This window comes from Podarcis melisellensis (genome assembly GCF_964234715.1).
Source record: "Podarcis melisellensis genome assembly, chromosome: 1".
Taxonomy (NCBI): domain Eukaryota; kingdom Metazoa; phylum Chordata; class Lepidosauria; order Squamata; family Lacertidae; genus Podarcis; species Podarcis melisellensis.
The window spans coordinates 3,666,871-3,686,066 of record NC_138528.1 but is presented as its reverse complement, the minus strand read 5'-3'; the positions used below and the strand labels follow the sequence as shown (position 1 = coordinate 3,686,066).

General features: G+C 46.6%; 2 protein-coding genes across 2 annotated transcripts in view; one reads left to right on the top strand and one right to left on the bottom strand.

Moving 5' to 3' along the window:
- PYGL (glycogen phosphorylase L) overlaps positions 1-4,777 on the top strand; it is a 58,903-nt gene extending 54,126 nt beyond the window's left edge. Inside the window, exons 20-21 of the mRNA XM_081910303.1 lie at positions 1,194-1,260; positions 4,021-4,777. Of these exons, the coding sequence (XP_081766429.1) occupies positions 1,194-1,260; positions 4,021-4,221 (268 nt within the window). The 3' untranslated portion in view covers positions 4,222-4,777. The remainder of the gene's footprint in view (positions 1-1,193; positions 1,261-4,020) is intronic.
- Positions 4,778-5,397: 620 nt separating this feature from the next.
- The window catches only part of ABHD12B (abhydrolase domain containing 12B), a 28,957-nt gene continuing 15,158 nt past the window's right edge, over positions 5,398-19,196 (bottom strand). The window contains exons 9-13 of the mRNA XM_081914518.1: positions 17,231-17,313; positions 14,465-14,547; positions 10,846-10,924; positions 7,407-7,531; positions 5,398-5,526 (exon numbers count right to left, since the gene is read on the bottom strand). Coding sequence (XP_081770644.1) covers positions 5,502-5,526; positions 7,407-7,531; positions 10,846-10,924; positions 14,465-14,547; positions 17,231-17,313 — 395 coding nt within the window. The 3' untranslated portion in view covers positions 5,398-5,501. The remainder of the gene's footprint in view (positions 5,527-7,406; positions 7,532-10,845; positions 10,925-14,464; positions 14,548-17,230; positions 17,314-19,196) is intronic.

Genomic DNA, 19,196 nt, shown 5'->3' with positions numbered 1-19,196 from the left:
CTGCTTCAAAACCAAGGAAGGCGAGTCCACAACTTCCCGAGGGAGACCTTTCCGCTGTTGAACAGCTCTTACTGGGGTGTAAATATGTACAATTTTGTTAGCAAAGGGTCTTTAAGGAGATAGCAGAAATCACGGGGTTAAAGCTGCCCAAAAGTTCAGAGGTAGCACTATTATCAATTTACGATGGGGTGGAAGGTTCACGGGCTATGAAGGACTTGCGCACAAATTTATTGACAGCCGCACGAATTATTACAGCTAGGAAATAGAAGGGGCAAGGGGGAAATAAAATGTTATAATGGTACAAAGAGGTTTGGGATGTAGCTATTAATGATAAATTAGCGTGTGCCATTAAGGTAAGACCGGGAATATGCAGGAGAAGTGATTTTGAGGAGATACGGAGGGTGTTTGTAGAATTTGTACTGTTAAAACGGAAAGGGGTCATTAGGGAGGTTGGATAGCTATAATGGAATGGTCTCAGGGAGCACATTTTTATGATTATGTGTGATTTATTCTTGATTTAATAATGAAAAAGAGAAAGGGGGAAAAAGTTCTTCCTGATGTCAGGGCCTGTTGAGGACCCTGTTTTTATTTTGACAGGACATTGGACTTTGATGGTGGCCTTCCTATTTATGTGTAAAATAATAATACAGTGGTACCTCGGGTTACGTACGCTTCAGGTTACAGACGCTTCAGGTTACACACTCCGCTAACCCAGAAATAGTGCTTCAGGTTAAGAACTTTGCTTCAGGATAAGAACAGAAATCGGGCTCCAGCAGCGCGGCGGCAGCAGGAGGCCCCATTTGCTAAAGTGGTGCTTCAGGTTAAGAACCGTTTCAGGTTAAGAACGGAACTCCAGAATGAATTAAGTACTTAACCCGAGGTACCACTGTAATACAGTCATACTTCGGGTTAAATATGCTTCAGGTTGAGCACTTTCAGGTTACAGTAATGGAACGCATTACTTCCGGGTTTCGCCGCTCGCGCATGCGCAGACACTCAAAATGACATCATGCGTGGAAGCAGCGAATCGTGACCCGTGCATGCACAGACGCGGGTTGCGTTCGCTTCAGGATGCGAACGGGGCTCCGGAACGGATCCCGTTTGCATCCGGAGGTATCACTGTAATAAAAAAGGGTCTTCATTGTTCAGGCAAAAGCCCCCCTAACGCCCACTCTGGCTCCTTCCTCGAATAGGTTCAAAGTCTTCGCAGACTACGAAGCTTACGTCAGATGTCAAGACAACGTCAGTCAACTCTACATGGTAAGCTGGGCGGAGGGGGTTTGGCTGCTGCCAGCGGTCTCCTGAGATCGCCTTACCCTGTGTAAATGCACTCGCTTCGATCGGCCAAACTGGCCCCGTTCCAGGCTCCGCATAATTCCCGTTCCACATTTGTAAGAAGGGCTTTCAAGCGAGGTGCTAGGAGAGGCTGGAAGGAAGCCCAGGGGGCCTCGTACCGTTGCTCACCTTCCCAGATTCTCCAAAATGGAGCGAGAGGGAAAGCGCCCCTCCGCCAACACCACAGCCCTTTTTCTGGAGTTCTCCCAATATGCATGGTCCTCTGGAACAGCAGGGAGGAGAGAAAGTTGGTCCAAAATGCAACAGATTCCTGGCTGGGCGTTCCCCTATAGCTGTTTTAAAACAGCTGCACTAGTTTTCAATTCGTTTTCAGGCCCAGTTCGAGGTGCTCATATTGGTGTTAATGCCCTGGGACACAGGTGGCGCTGTGGTCTAAACCACTGGGTCTCTTGGGCCTGTCAATTGGAAGGTCGGCGGTTCGAATCCCCGCAACGGAGTGAGCTCCCGTTGCTCTGTCCCAGCTCCTGCCAACCTAGCAGTTCAAAAGCATGCCAGTGCAAGTAGATAAATAGGTACCACTTCGGCAGGAAGGTTAATGGCGTTTCCATGCGCTCTGGCTTCCATCAGTGTCCCATTGCACCAGAAGCAGTTTAGTCCTGCTGGCCACATGACCCGGAAAGTTGTCTGCGGACAAACGCTAGCTCCCTTGGCCTGTAAGCAGAGATGAGCACCACAACCCCAGAGTCGCCTTTGACTGGACTTAACAATCCAGGGGTCCTTTACCTTTACATTTTACCTTTAATGCCCTAAATGACTCAGGTCCCTAATATATAAGGACAAACTCCTTCCCTACAGACCATCTCAGGTGCTAAGTCCAGCAGAGGAGGTCCTCTTCATAGTTCTGCTGCCCTCAGACGCTCAGGGGTGTCAGCCTGGGGTGAGAGGACCTTTTCTGTGGTGGCCCCTAAGATGTGAAACTCCGTCCTCATAGAGGTGTGTCTGGCACCTTCATTATACAGCTTCCGGAGAATGCTGTAGATTCACCTCTTTGCCTTGTCTTTGGACAACTGAGGTGTAATTTTTGTGGCTATAAGTTGTTTAAACCTGCTTTTAATACTATGTTTTAATGTTGTGACCTGCCCTGGGACTTTAAAAGAAAGAGAGGGGGGGAAACAGTAGTCTAGCCATAAATACACAAGTTATTTAGCCTGCAGACTTTCTGTCTCCCACGCACACCTGTGTTTAGTAAACTGTGGCCTTTTGTAGTTTCCTGGGTGTGCTTATTATCTCCATGCTTGATCACCTGTGGCTATTTCATCAGCATCCTTGTAGCTCAGGTGTGACTCACCTGTGGCCCTCCAGGTGTTGCTGGACTAAAACTCCCTTAATTCCTGGCCATTGGCCATGCTGCTTGCTCGGGGTCCAAAACAGTTCTCCCTCCTCCCTCCTGTAGTTGAAATCCCTCCTTCTTACAATTCTGCAGGTACAGTGAAGTTTTTCCTTCACTCCTATATTTTGAGATTCTTCTACATGCAGTCTATGTAGTTCTTCTCTTGCTGCTTCTTGCAAGATAACCACCTAGAACAGTGGTTCCCAATTGGTGGTCTGCAAACTCTAACTGATGTCCATGGCACATACCCATTGACTGACTGACTGTGGGTGCCATGTGCTTGCACGGGTCACGTGACTCGCACAGGAGCGAGGCCCAGAAGATGTACGTTTGCTCTTAGACATGTTGGCACCATTCACAAAACAAGAACTACTACAGAGATATCGAGATTTTCAAAAGAAGGGGGTTCGTGGCTTGGCTTTTGAAAAACAGGGGTCTGCAGTTCCTAGCTAACTGGGAACCACTGGCCTAAAATGTATAAGACTAAGAATAAATAAAATTTATTATTTATACCCTGCCCATCTGGCTGGGTTTCCTCAGCCACTCTGGGCGGCTCCCCACAGAATATTAAAAACACGATGAAACATTTAAACTTCCCTAAGCCTTCAGATGTCTTCTAAGTTATGTAGTTTTTATCTGCTTGACATCTGACGGGAGGGCATTCCACAGGGTGGGTGCCACCACCGAGAAGGCCCTCTGCCTGGTTCCCTGTAACCTCACTTCGTGCAGTGAGGGAACCACCAGAAGGTCCCTGGAGCTGGACCCCCGTGTTTGGGCTAGACAATGGGGGTGGAGACACTCCTTCAGGTAAAATGCTGTCTGATTTCCCTACCATCAAACTTGGGGCTGGGTTAGGTTGGAACTTGAAATAAACCGTCGCTTTGGCCGGGAGTGTTTTGTGGAGCAGTCAAAAAGAACTCTGCACATGGAAATGAGAGGCTTCCAGTTGGTCGCCCAGTAATGGCAGACGGGAGCTCTTTTGGCTGAAAGAACCCCAGCGCTGTGAAGCAGGGGGAGACCGCAAGAGCGTTGCGGTCCCCCAGAAAAACCTCAGATTCTGTAAAACAAGAAAATCCTTAATAATTTTTTTTAAAAAAATATATATATAAAAAAGATTGGGCGTTCTGAGGACCTGGTGATCCGGTGGGTGCCCTTTGGCGACCCCGGTAACCAGGGGGATTTGAGGAAGACACTTAACAATGTTACCAAGATTGGTTTAATTACAAATAGGATGTTTGTTTGTTTTAATTTTTTTGGAAAATTAATAAAAAAAAATTGAAGGGGAAAAAAGGAAATGAGACCTTTGCGATTCTTAAGTCAGCTTCTTTTCTCAGAACGCCAAGGAGTGGACCAAAATGGTGATCAGGAACATCGCCGCCTCCGGGAAGTTCTCCAGCGACCGGACCATTAAGGAGTACGCCCGGGACATCTGGGGGGTGGAGCCTTCCGACTTGAAGATCCCGCCCCCCAATGTGCCCCGGGATGTGGCGGACGAGATGCTGGCCAACGACACATCCGAAAAGATGCACGTCTGAGTTTGCACAAGTCGTGAGGAGTTAGCTCTACCCGAGTAGTGAGTGTGCGGTCCTGTGTGGTTTGTGCGAGGCTGGCTCATGCTTGTTTAGTGACGCTAACAGTAGTTAAAAGTTGTGGGCTCTTTTTCTTTCTGCTTTTATTGGCATTGAAAGGGGAATCTGACTTATTCCGTGAATTCTGCAGAAGTGCAAAGCGAGTTGAAGGGCACTTCTGAGTGTCATGAACCCTCCCCCTCCTCCCCCCTCCCTTGGCAGCCTGGGAATTCCTAGTCCTAAGTCTCTTTTTCGAAGGTCCCAGGATGGGGCTGCTATTGAACCTCCTGCAAAACCAGCTTCCAGGAGGGACCGATGGCAAGATCGAGTCAACAAGCTGCTCTTTTGCATCCTCAACTCTTTTTAAAAGATAACAAAGGGATTGGTTACCCATCAGATAAACCCTTCGCAGAGGGTGTGGACCTGTCTGGCGAGAGAGGTGTGTCAAAAATGGTAGCAGCAGAATCCCTGGGGGTCTTCATGTTGCTGTCTCAGCCAACTTGTTGCCAAGGATCTTCCCCCCAACTTGCCTATGAGGATATCCAGACTCCCTTTCTGCACTTCAAAGCTCTGTCTCTGAGCCTGTTGTTTTGGGTTGTTTTATTCTCCCAGCCTTTGGCAAATGGCAGTCGGGTTTTCTGCGGCTTGTTATCTGCTCTGATTTGGCATTCAAATGTGGGTTTTCCCAGGAGAAGCACTGGAAGGGGGGGGAACCACCCACTCAGATGTGGAGCTTTAAAATACAGACCTGTGCCTAGAAAGTGGGGTGCAAAAGGACATCTGGCTGAGCCCTATAATCTGTCCTACAGTCGCTGGACCAAAGTGCTTTTAACGGATACCCTGAGGTATTGCAGCAGGTGCTATGTGTTCAATGCCATTGGTGCGCTCAGCAGGTACATGCCGGCTGCTTACGTGCCATGAGAAAGATGCGCTAAGAAGGGGAGAGAGAGTGTCCTGCTCAGGTAGTGCTTAAAATATACACTTTTAGGTGCATTAATAAAAAAAAGAAGCAGCAAACCCCACATCTTTGCAAAGGCTGCATGCATCAGTTTGTGTTCTCCCCGCTTTCTCGTCTCCCGGGTCCACGCCACAAATCTTGCATTCCTGGAAATTCACCTGGTAAAATAAAAACGAAATCCACTCTTCCTGTTCATGGCTCGTTTTATTATCTGTAGCAATTTGAACTGGAGCATGGCGCAGTGTTCCTTGTGGGTGGCAGCGGCTGTTCTCTTCCTGTGTTGCTGCTGTCACTTAACACTCTGGAGGAAGTTTCTGTTTGCGAACAGGAGGGAAACAAAGAGGCATGATTTATATTCCTTCAACCAGGGGCCATGCTGGGTATCTATTTAGGCAGGGCTGTCGTAAGCATATGTGGCGCCGGGGTGCCAATATCCACCTGGCTGCTTCAGCGTCTCACTGGCTCAGTCGCCCCTGAACTCGCGGCACAGAGCTGCCTGCAGCAGAAGAGCCCGCCGCAGCGCTTCAACCAATGGGAGGGCTCTTCCCCGGACTCAACTCTCAGGCCCCAGACTCTCAGCCTGGCATCCCTGAGAGCCGGCGCCCAGGTGCCCCGCACCCCTAGCACCTATGGGTAAGACGGCCCTGTACTTAGGCTGTCTTTAGGCTGGGACAGGGTTTCCCAAACTTGGGTCTCTATCTGTTTCTGGACTACAACTCCCATCATCCATGACCCACAGGCCCTGCTAGTTAGGGATGATCGGAGTTGTAGTCCCAGGTTTTGTAAGCTCTGGTGCAACATTTGGGCGGAAGAGTACACTCTGTGTATGTGGGTGCACCTATATGCCATTTCAGTAAACATGGAAGGTGTGTTTGTTTTATATCACACTACAACTTCAATATAACATGCAGGAAGCTACATTAGCTCTGCAAGAGCTGCCCAGCCACTGAAAGCCACCTCTGACCGCAGGCCCAATTATTATTATTATTATTGCCCCACCCATCTGCCTGGGTTTCTCGAGCCACTCTGGGTGGCTTGCAACAAAAGATTAAAAATGCATTAAAACATCAGTCATTTAAAACTTCCCTAAACAGGGCTGCCTTCAGATGTTTTCTGAACACAGGATAGTTGTTTATTTCTTTGACATCTGATGGGCAGGCGCGACCACTGATGAAAAGGCCTTCTGCCTGGTTCCATGTTGAGGGAACCACCAGAAGGCCCTTGGAGCTGGACCTCAGTGTCCAGGCTGAACAATGGGGGTGGAGACGCTCCTTCCGGTATACTGGGCCGAGGCCATTTAGGGCTTTCAAGGTCAGCACCAACACTTTGAATTGTGCTCGGAAACATACTGGGAGCCAGTCTAGGTCTTTCAAGACTGGTGTTATGTCTTGGCATAAAGGCCCAAGTGCTGCCATGGCATCTAAGCATGTTCTCCTTGGTCATGCAATGGAGAGACATGTTCCCTCCACCTGCCATACTGATCTCTGCAATGATCACAGAGTTATTTAAAAAAATACTGAGGTTACACTGCTAATGGGTGCTTTTGAATTATGGTGCTGGAGGAGACTCTTGAGAGTCCCATGGACTGCAAGAAGATCAAACCCCTCCATTCTGAAGGAAATCAGCCCTGAGTGCTCACTGGAAGGACAGATCCTGAAGCTGAGGCTCCAATACTTTGGCCACCTCATGACAAGAGAAGACTCCCTGGAAAAGACCCTGATGTTGGGAAAGATGGAGGGCGCAAGGAGAAGGGGATGACAGAGGATGAGATGGTGGGACAGTGTTCTCGAAGCTACCAGCATGAGTTTGACCAAGCTGTGGGAGGAAATGGAAGACAGGAGTGCCTGGCGTGCTCTGGTCCAGGGGGTCACGAAGAGGCGGACATGACTAAATGACTAAATAACAACCACTGCTAATGGGCAGGGCATGAGGGTTGGACAGTCTCTCTCATCAAGGTGCAGGAGCGATGAAGAAGGGGTCCTCCCTCTTGCAAAGAGCCAAGGCAAACAGCCTGGGATAAAGGCTGCTTCTTGGGCTTCCAGCACAGCAAATTTGCACATCCCTCTCTCTGCTGGAGCAGGCAGCTCCGTGAGCCCAGCTCCCTGCTGCATCCCAGCCCTCAAAGTGTCAAAGGGAAATCAGGGGTCCGGGACCCCATTCTACAAAAGCGTTTCTCTTCTTTCCACCCACTTACTTGAAAATGCCGGCAAGATCAGGGTGGAAGGAAATGTAGTCGTGTCCTAAGCCCAGGGCAGAAGGTAAAGGAATAAACACGACATTCTCTTTCTTCTCCGAAGCGTTGTATGCAATCTCAAAGAGCTGTAAGGGAACGAATGAGGCAGGTTGCAGCATCTGGGGTTTCTTAGTTTCATAGAATCTTACGGAGGTCGTCTAGTCCAGGGGTTGGCAACCTAAGTGGCCCACGAGGCTTGTCTAACTGGCCTATGGCGACCCCTGCCACTGCCTGCTCTTAGCGACGCGGGGACCAACTTCTGGGTTGTTGGCACCTGTGTGGATGCGCATGGGTGCTCTCCCGAACCGGATGTGCGCCGGAAATAGTGTGCACGCAAGTGCACAGGTGCTCCTCCGACCCAGAAGAGTGCGCGTGCGCACATGCTCCGGCCCATCCTCTGACAGACGGAGCGTTGACCAGCCCATCCTCGGATAAGGTTGATGACCTTTGATCTAGGCCATACCCCTGCAATGCTGGAATCTCAGCTAAAGCATCCAGGATAGATGGCCATCCTATTGGTAAAACCTATTTGGTGTTTTGCAACTTTCTGACTAGTTGCAGGACCTCAGCCAGACCTGGCAGAGTACACGCAGAATCCACGGAAGCAATTGGCGACTTGGCTGCAGACAGGATAGATGAACCAGGAACTTGTAGTTAAGTGTTTATTATATACAGTGGACTATTTACACGAACAGAACACAGATCTTTAGCTAGCTCTCTCTGACACGACTCACAACTCCTACACTGACACACAGAACTCTGAACCTCTGAACTCCTGAACTAACTCATTCCAGTTAGTAGGCCATTAATTATCACTTCCTTGAAAGAGCTTGACCAATCAGGGAGCTGTCTGCATGTCTCTGTTATCACCAGGCAGACTTACTCCTTCAGATTGCCTTCTGGCTGTCTGCCAAACCTTAATTGACTCTGTGTGAGTAGCACAGTTTCCCAACACACATCCAACCTCTGCTTAAAAACCTCTAAGGAAGGAGAGACCACAACCTCTCGTGGGAGTCTGACAGTAAGAGCTGTTTGACAGTTGAACAAAGTTTTTCTGAATGCCTAGTCGGAATCTCCTTTCTTGCAGCTTGAAGCCACGGGTTCGAATCCTACCCTCCAGAGCAGAAGAAAACAAGCATGCTCCCACCCCTTAAGATATTTGAAGATGGCCATCCTATCTCTTCTTAGTCTCCTCTTTTCCAGGCTAAACATACCCAACAACCCTTCCTCATAAGGCTTGGTTTCCAGACCCTGGATCATCTTGGTTGTCCTCTTCTGTGCACGTTTCAGCTTGTCAACATCCTTCTTAAATTGTGGTGCCCAGAATTGGACACAGTATTCCACGTATTGTCTAACCAAGGCAGAATAGAGTGGGGCTATTACTTCCCTTGATCTGGGCACTGTTGATGTAGCCTAGAATAGCATTAGCTTTGATTTTCCTGCTGCATCACACTGTTGACTCATCTTCACTAAGTCCCCTAGATCCTTTCCACATGTACTGCTAGTAAGTTAGGTGTCCCCCATCCTATATTTGTGCATCTGGGCGCTGTGGTCTAAACCACAGAGCCTAGGGCTTGCCGTTCAGAAGGTCAGCGGTTCGAATCCCCGTGACGGGGTGAGCTCCCGTTGCTCGGTCCCTGCTCCTGCCAACCTAGCAGTTCGAAAGCACGTCAAAGTGCAAGTAGATACATAGGTACCGCTCCGGCGGGAAGGTAAACGGCGTTTCCGTGCGCTGCTCTGGTTCGCCAGAAGCGGCTTAGTCATGCTGCCCACATGACCCGGAAACTGTACGCCGGCTCCCTTGGCCAGGAAAGTGAGATGAGCGCCGTGACCCCAGAGTCAGTCACGACTGGACCTAATGGTCAGGGGTCCCTTTACCTTTACCTCTTCCTGCCTAAGTGCAGAACCTGACATTTGTCCCTATTGAAATACATTTTGTTAGCTTGCACCCAGGTCTCCAATCTGTTAAGGTCATTTTGAATTCTGGTTCTGTGTTCTGCATTATTAGCTACCCTTCCTAGTTGGGTGTCATCTTCAAATTGGATGAGCACCCCCTCAATTCCTTCATCCAAGTCATTTATAAAGTCGTTGAACAACAACAGGCCCAGGACAGAACCCTGCAACACCCCACTTGTCACTTTTTCCCGGGATGACGAGGAACCATTAACTACAATGCCATGTAAAAGGATCAAATTGAGAAACAGAGACACACTACTTGGTTTTTTATATTATTATTATGGTTTTATCCCACAGAGTTCATGGTGGTTTCCAAAGCTTCCCCCCCCCCTTTCCCTCATTTTATCCTCTCAACAGCCCTGTTAGGTAGGTTAGGGCTGAGAGAACTTGCAGCGGGAACACAGGACGTTTTGTGAGCTGGAATTGGAAACAGCATCCTGTTCTGACAGTCTCATCGCTAGCCCTCCTGCAAAATCACACCTTGAGTTGTGAGGTGAGGCATCGGCCTGTAGTTTCATTTCCACTGTCGAAATCCCCCACCTCCAACTTGGCCCTGGCTTGAACCTTCTGATGCCACCATTCTTCAAAAGGTTCAAAGCATGTTGCAGCATTTTTTTAAAAAATTACCGTATTTTTAGCTCTATAAGACGCACCAGACCACAAGATGCTTTTGGAGGAGGAGAACAAGAAAAGAAAAATTCTGAATCTCAGAAGCCAGAACAGCAAGAGGGATCGCTGCGCAGTGAAAGCAGCGATCCCTCTTGCTGTTCTGGCTTCTGGGATAGTTGTGCAGCCTGCATTCACTCCATAAGACGCACACACATTTCCCCTTACTTTTTAAGAGGGAAAAAATGAGTCTTATAGAGCAAAAAATACGGTATATGTAGAGTGAACAACCCATTCACCACTCCCTCTCAAAATGAGCACCCTGGTCCCTCTGAAATAAATGCAGGTTGCTTTGAATGTCCAGGAAATGACTAAGCAACAAGGAATTTGAGGCAGTAGTTGCAAAGGATGTTTTAGAGCAGCATATAGGGACCAGTTGACCTATGGCTGTGGGATTGCAACTTCCGTCAGTCCCAGCCATCATAGCCCAGAGCCAGGGATGATGGGAACTGCAGTCCAACAATCCCAGAAGGGACAAAGGTTCCCTAGCCCAGTTTGAAAGTGTAACCTATCTGACCTTGCATTTTCAGCCCTAGAATGGCAATGACGAATAGTCGCTCGCCTAGGACGAGGAGAACTGTGTCCCCAGGTGACCAAACAAGGAGCCCTTTGTAATTGTAAAAATAATCCATAGTTCTGCCCCCCTACCCCACCCCACCACCATTTTACTGGCTATGTGAGCAGATAACCATGGAGGCTTCGTTCCACGGCTGCATGGCCTTCCCACTTTTAAAAGAAACGAAGAAAGAAGATTAGAATAGTACAAAGGCTTTGTTACCTTTCTTCCATGCTGTATTGGTATGATCGCATCGTCTTCTGCATGTATGATCAAGATAGGACTGGACAACACTTGGACGCTGCAGATGGAGACAGAATGCAATGAACCACCAAGCATTTGGTTATCCTGGTTTTATCCTGCATCTTTGGCCAAACCCTGGCTCCCAAAGTGATTTGGAAAATTAGAACACGAGATGATTAGATTTACGTATATACCACCCTTCATCTGAAAATCACAAGACAGTTTATGAAATAGGTGGAACTTTAGCCGAGAAGCTGGTTAAATCAATTAAATTTGCACGGGAGTAATTTTAAAAAATGGTTTTTAAGCAAGAGTCATACTTTGGCTTTAGATTTGATGTAGAACAATCTTAGAAGAGGCATATTCTCTCTCTCTCTCTCTCTCTCTCTCTCTCTCTCTCTCTCTCTCTCTTTTTTTTTTTAAGTGTGAGGCCAGCTACAAAGCCTTTCCTGATGGCCCACCTGGTCTCCAATATAATTTTTCAGTGGTAGCAGCCCCACCAGGCAGGGAACAGATTTAAGAGTCTAGAAGTAGCACATGGTTTTTATTCTAAAGGGCTGGGCAGGGCAGAGCGGTGACCAGGTAAGCAGCAAAAATTGCCCCTCCTTTCTCATCAGTTTGATCATTTGGTGACCAGGCAAGAAGTCATAATCCCCATCCTCGTCTGATTTTTACAGATCCCCTGAGGGGAGGGTTGTCTCTCTCTGCATACATAGAGAAAGTCTGCATGTATAAGATGATGTACAGATGGTACATGACGCTGGTAAAATTGGATAAAATTTATAAAACAGGTTATAAAATGTGTTGGAAATGCAAGAGTAAGGAGGGCGACTTTATACATATGTGGTGGTCATGTGAGATACTTAAAAATTTTGGGAATCTATCTATAACGAATTAAAAAAAGTCCTCAAATACACCTTTAGCAAAAAACCTGAAGCCTTCCTCCTGGGGATAATTGGTGAAGAAATCAAACAGGAAGATAAAACATTTTTCCTATACGCAACAGTGGCTGCCAGAACCCTCATAGCGCAGTATTGGAAAACGTCTAAAACCCCAACGATAATAGAGTGGCAATCTAAATTATTTGATTATTTAGAACTGGCAAAATTGACACAGAAAATAAGAAATCAAAAAAGTACAAAATTTAATAATGAATGGGATAAATTCAGGATATATATGGAAATAGAAATAAAAGGAAAATAAAAATGTTGATAAAAAACAAATATATATTTGTAAAAATCACAGTAGGTATGAGATAACGCTTACTACGTAAAAATTGCTTGAAGAATGAGACACTGCAGATTAAAAAAAAAATAAGATAACTTTTTCCCCGAAATCGAGATAAAGGGAAGTCGATCAGTGTTTGTCAATGTAAGTTGAGTTGTCTATGTTTTTATGTATTACATGATTTGTTTTGTTTTTCTTTTTTCTTTTTTTCTTTTTTTCCTCTTGGCTGTGTAAGTATGTTTGTGATATGTATGTATGTTAAAAAGCATTAAAAAATATTTTTTTAAAAAAGAGAAAGTCTGCAAGAGTGAGGGGTAAAACCCATTTTGGTCAGGTGAAGCACTATTTTTGGGTTAGCAGAGTCTGTAACCTGAAGTGTATGTAACCTGAAGCGTATGTAAGCCAAGGTAACCCGATGCAATCCCATCACGCTGTTACACTTCCCTCACTCAGCAAACAAACATACACAGTAGTAGTAGTAGTAGTAGTAATAATAATAATAATAATAATAATAATAATAATAATAATAATAATAATAAATTTATTTATACCCCGCCCATCTGGCTGGGTTTCCCCAGCCACTCTGGGCGGCTTCCAACAGAATATTAAAATACAATACAATGGTACCTCGGGTTACATACGCTTCAGGTTACAGACTCCACTAACCCAGAAATAGTGCTTCAGGTTAAGAACTTTGCTTCAGGATAAGAACAGAAAATCGTGCTCCGGCAGCAGCGGGAGGCCCCATTAGCTAAAGTGGTGCTTCAGGTTAAGAACAGTTTCAGGTTAAGTACGGACATCCAGAACGAATTAAGTACTTAACCCGAGGTACCACTGTATTGTGCAGCACCTATAACACTGCCAGATCCGCAGATCTAAGCAGTCAAGAAGGTACATGTGCAAGATGAAATGCTGTATTTTTTGCTCCATAAGACACACCTGACCATAAGATGCATCTAGTTTTTAGAGGGGGAAAGCCCCATTTGGGGGGGGGGTCAGCTCACAGTTGTGCAGCTTCTTTAGGAAAGGGAGCCATTTCTACAGTTTCCAGACAGATAATTTAATCAACCAGTCACATGTCACTGGGGAAACAAACAGCCTCCGTCTGCAGAACATTCAACAAGGAGCTGGAAAGGGAGCCAGCGATCGACCGCACATTCGCTCCATAAGACGCACAGACATTTCCCCTTACTTTTTAGGAGGAAAAAGGTGTGTCTTATGGAGCGAAAAATACAGTACTCCATAATGTGGAATGTTGAGGAATATTTTAATCTTTTTTCTATATTTATTGCCGAGTTTCTCTTTCGAATGTTTTAAAGAGTTGTTTTCACTGAACATTGTGATAGGAATTTTATGGTCTTAGATATATGGTAATGTTCATAAATGTACCAACCAAGCATATACATAGATCATCACAGGAAGACCGACCTGGAACCATTTTGATTCCTAAACTGACCAAATCTTTTCTCTGCAAGGTCAAAGTGGGAAACCTCCCATTGCCTCTTTCCTCACAAATCCTGTCTTAAGGGCACATTTAAGATATGAATAGGGTGTGAGCCTGTGACCTGGCCCAGGAACTAAGTATTTATCATTACAAAAGACTGGCCGGGCTCCCCAGGCAATCCAATCAAGTAACCTGCCAGACAGGAAATAAACAACGACAGGAGAAAAACGACATTCAAATTTCTGTTTTAGACCGCCTTTTCTGCGAAGTATGTGTGATGTTTCTGGGGGTGGTCTTGATCTACAGGGTGGCAATTTCAAAAGTCTTTATAAGGCCTTGCACGCCATTTTTCGGGGTTCCTCCTCTCTCCTGCGGGTGAGGGGAGCACCCTGTTGCAACAGATCAATAAAGATCAAGCTTACTAGCTGATTTGCTTCTCAATATTCTCTGGTTGGCCTCTGTTATTTTCTCCTACCATTAGGGAACCTATGTAAGGACTCTATATGGGCTCTTGGATACCCCATATGGGAAAAGGTCAATTTTTGTTTATAACAACAGCCAGTGTGCGTAATGGTTAAGGGTGTTGGAGAGCAGGGTTCGAATCCCCTCTCAGCCATGAAAGCTCGCTTGGGTCAGCCTCACAAGTTTGTTGGGAAGATGACATGGGAAAGAAGAGAAACATGTGCACCGACTTGAGATCCTTGGAGGATAGAGGTGGTATATAAATGTTAATAATAACGATAATATTCTCTTTGTAAACCATTTTAAGGGTTTTGCTTTGGTTTTTTTTTTAAGCGACGCATGCCTTTTATGAAACAAAACAAAATAAGAGGACACTCGTTTGGCTCAATTGTACGCAGACTTCTACAGGGACAGGTGCCCCAAACAGAACCACCTCGCTGCCACCGTGGCACCCTTCAGACTCACTTTTTGTCGTTTGGGAAGATCATTCCCGCGAGAGCCATTGTGTCTAAGATCAGATAGTCAAAGCCAGGAAACTTGCGGTAGATCTGTTTCAAGAAAGGGCAGGTGACTCGTTAGAAGAAGTCGCAGCGGAACAGAGAGCCTGAAAAAAGGTGGACATTTTCCATGGATGGAAAATGCCTTTGTGCAATTGCCCCAGTAAATGTGTTAGCAAAGCAAACGTGTGTGGGGCAAGGGGGGGGGGTCTATATTGCTGCAATATCAGTGGCAAGAGGAGTCCACGTTCCAAATATAACATACTTTCTGGCTGAGGATTTATGTCAGGGGTCAGCAAGGTTTACCTGGCCTGGGCCAGTTCACTCCAGTGGAGATCCCTCTGTGGGTGGATTGCAGCTAACAGATTGAGGTTGAATCCTGACAAGACAGAAGTACTGTTTTTGGGGGAAAGGGAGCGGGTGGGTGTGGGGGAATTCCCTGGTCCTGAATGGGGTAACTGTGCCCCTGAAGGACCAGGTGTGCAGCCTGGGAGTCATTCTGGACTCACAGCTGTCCATGGAGGCACAGGTCTATTCTGTGTCCAGGGCAGCTGATTATCAGCTCCATCTGGTATGCAGGATGAGACCCTCCCTGCCCACCGACTGTCTTGCCAGAGTGGTGCATGCTCTAGTTATCTCCCGCTTGGACTACTGCAATGCGCTCTACATGGGGCTACATTTGAAGGTGACCCAGAAACTACAATTAGACATAATGAGGCAGCTAGATTGGGGACTGAGAGCGGCCACCAAGACCATATGACACCAGTCTTGAAAGACCAACTTTGGCTCTCAGTACATTTCCGAGCACAATTCAAAGTGCTGGTGCTGACCTTTAAAGCCCTAAATGGCCTTGGTCCAGTATACCGGAAGGAGCGTCTCCACCCCCATCATTCTGCCCAGACACTGAGATCCAGCACCGAGGACCTTCTGGCGGTTCCCTCATTGTGAGAAGCCAAGTTACAGGGAACCAGGCAGAGGGCTTTCTCTGTAGTGGCACCTGCCCTGTGGAACGCCCTCCCACCAATGTCAAAGAGAAGAACAACTACCAAACTTTTAGAAGATATCTGAAGGCAGCCCTGTTTAGGGATGCTTTTAATGTTTAATAGGTTGTTGTATTTTAGTGTTTTGTTGGAAGCCGTCCAGAGTAGCTGGGGGGACTCAGCCAGATGGGCAGGGTATAAATAAATTATTATTATTATTATTATCATCATCCATGGGCCAGAGCGCACGTGCGCCCGCAATTTTCTGTGTCTGCACAGGCGAAATTTCTGGCATCTGTGCCTGTGCAGGTGCGATTTCCTGCGTCTGCGCAGATGCGATTTCTGGCGCCGCAAAAGTGAGTCCCCGTGCCACGCTGCGCTGGTTTAGCTCAGCGCACGGGGACTTGCAGAGAGGGTGACTCAGTCTGGGGGCAGTTCATGGGCCAGTTAAACGACCCCAGGGGGGGGCGCTTATGGCCCATGGGCCTTCAGTTGCCAACCCCTGGTTAAGGTTTTCCCTAATGGCAATTACCGTATTTTTCGCTCTATAAGACGCACTTTTCCCCTCCTAAAAAGGAAGGGGAAATGTGTGTGCGTCTTAAGGAGTGAATGCAGGCTGTGCAGCTTTTGCTAAAGCCAGGAGAGCAAGAGGGATCAGTGCGCACTGATCCCTCTTGCTCTCCTGGCTTTGCTTCGCTGGAGAGCTGCTGTGCAGATTTCCCTCTCTGCGCAGCGCCTCTTCAGCGAAGCGGGAGGAGAAAGGGAGCCCCTTCCCTTTCTCCTCCCGCTCTGCTAGAGAGGCACTGAGCAGAGAGGGAGAGAACATTTTTTTTTCTTGTTCTCCTCCTCTAAAACTAGGTGCGTCTTATGGTCGGGTGCGTCTTATAGAGCGAAAAATACGGTGCATTTGGTGGTCCAGAAAAGGCCTTTAGATCATCCTTGTTTTTAATTTACGCACACAGTTTGCAAAGCACATAAGCAAATGGCACAAAAATTTAAAAAAACAAAACCACACAGCATAATTAAAACACACAACAAAGCTAAGCTGTCCATGATAAGACAGACTCATTAAAGCAGCACAGCAATGAAAACATGATATGCAGATTGAGAGATCAAGGGAATGCCTGTGTAAACAGACGCCTCCCGAGATGCTGGCAGGTTGCCACTTTTGACGGGGAGTCTTGCATTTCAGGACGCTCCAGCGCTATTCGGAGCAACTGGCACTTGGAGGCACGCTGCCTCCAACTCAGGACAGGCGGAAGAAAGTCCTCCTTCACGCAACACATCGTTAAACTGCGGAACTCACTGCTGCAGGAGGTGGCGACCAACTTGGGAGGGCTTTCAAAGAGGATTGGACAAATTGATGGGGCAGAAGGCTATCAACAGCTACTAGCCACAATGGCTATCCTCTGGTCAAAGGCAGCAATGGTTCTGAATACCAGTCACTGGAACCCGCAGGATGCTTGCGCTCAGATCCTGCTTACGTGTTTCCCATTGGGGCATCTGGGTGGCCACTGTGAGAACTGGGCCAATGGTCTGACCTAGAATGCCTCTTGTCATGTTACATTTGACTTTTGCTCAAGGTGCACTTAGAGGCCGTATTTGGCTCCCAGGGCTGAAGTTCCCCACCCCGGCCAAACAGAATAGAAATTAAAACCGCTTGCCAGCTGGCACACCCCACTGTTTACAGAGTTGCTCAGCAAGCTGTTTCAGTGGCAGCAAGAGGGCTGCGAAAGAAGAGAACTAAATCTTACTTTTGTAATGGGGATGGTGGCAGCTGCATCCCGGATGTTGGTGTAAGGAGCCTCGAGAACCAGAGCGTCGAGTATGGTTCCATCTGCAGGGGGAAGAGGTGGGAATTGGAAAATGAAAGTGGAAGCAAAGGCAGTTCTGGGCTGCATCAACGCAAGTTCCAGATCAAGGAAAGTCATAGTCTATTTGGGGACTTCCCTAGCTGTTTTCTGGCCCATGTAGGACCAGTCCGGATAGTTGGCCTGGGTGAAGACTTGACGTTTTCATCCCCCAAAAAAGTCTTTGATTTAAGTTCCTACTGAAATGAGGCTGCATTTTAATGTTGTGTTTTAATCTTGTTTTTAAGTTGTATTTCGATCAATTGTTTTTATACCTGGTGTTAGCCTCCCTGAGCCCAGTCTTGGCTGGGGAGGGAGGGGTATAAATAAAAATTATTATTATTATTATTATTATTATTATTATTATTATTATTATTATTATTATATTTCTTGTCAATTGATAAGAAAGAAGATTCCTACTAAACTTTAAGAAGCACTTTTGGATGGCAAGAGCTGTCAGCAGCGGAACAGACTCTCTCAAAAGGTGATGGACTTTCCTTCCTTGGAGGTTTTTAAAAAGAGGTTGGATTGACATCTGTCAGTGATTTCTTAGCTGTGATTCCTGTATTTGGGGAATTAGATCCTTGGTGTTCCCTTCCAACACTACGATTCTGCGATTTAATTCTACAATTCTACGAAAAGCACTTGGAGAGACGCCAAGACAAATCCCTGGAGAAGGGCAGCTTTTCCCCACCAGAAGAACCAGGGAAGCAAGCTATTCCAGTCCGAAAGAGACAAAATATACAGAAATCCAGGCTGACTTGAACAGTCAACTTGCAAAATTTGAGGAGGGTATGGAGATGGAGCCCTGTTAGCCCTCCAGACCAACTGCAAAGCAGATTCCAACGAAATGGAGCCCTGTTTGATTGCTGTCGACACAAAATCATTGCAGGGTCACAATCTAGTCCCCAAATGCAGGATCTCAGCTCGGAATCACATGTCGAGTTCCACTCTCTCTTTTTTTTAAATAATTTTTTTATTAATTTTCCAGCAGTTATACATTTGAACCCAAATTCAACAAATTGTGTCTGTTTTGGACTTCCCTCAGCGTCTTTGCAAGTCATCCATTTTTCTATCTTTATAACGCATTCCCTCTTTTTAATATTGTCATTGTTGCTCCTTAGTCTCCTTATTTTACTTGTTTGTCTTTTTACAGTGCCTCTTGAAAACCCTCTAACGTTGTGTTCATCTCACAGATATTCTTCAGATAATCAACCAATTTTCCCCAGTCCTCGATGAACTTTTGGTCTTTAGTGTATCTAATTTTCCCAGTTAGTCGAGTTCCACTCTCATCCCATCTGTGATAGGAATTTTGAGGTCTTAGATATATGGTAATGTTCATAACTACACGTACATAGATCAGCACAGGAAGACCGACCTGAAGCCATTTTGCTTCCTAAACTGAGCAAATGTCTTCTCTGCAAGGTCAAAGTGGAAAAGACTCCCCATTGTCTCTTTCCTCACAAATCCTGTCTTAAGGGTATGTCTGTGTTTGAACAGGGTGTGAGCCTGTGACCTGGCTCAGGAACTAAGTATTTATCATTACAAAAGACTGGCCAGGCTCCACAGGCAATCCAGTCAAGTAACCTGCCAGACAGGAGATAGACAATGACAGGAGAAAAACAACATTCAAATTTCTGTTTTAGACCACCTTTTCTGTGATGTAGGTGTGATGTATCTGAGGGGTGGTCTTAGGTTACACCCCTTCTGTGATGTATGTATGATGTTTCTGGGGGTGGTCTTTCTTGGGGGTGGCAATTTCAAAAGTCTTTATAAGGCCTTGCACGCCATTTTTCGGGGTTCCTCCTCTCTCCTGCAGGTGAGGGGAGCACCCTGTTGCAACAGATCAATAAAGATCGAGCTTACTAGC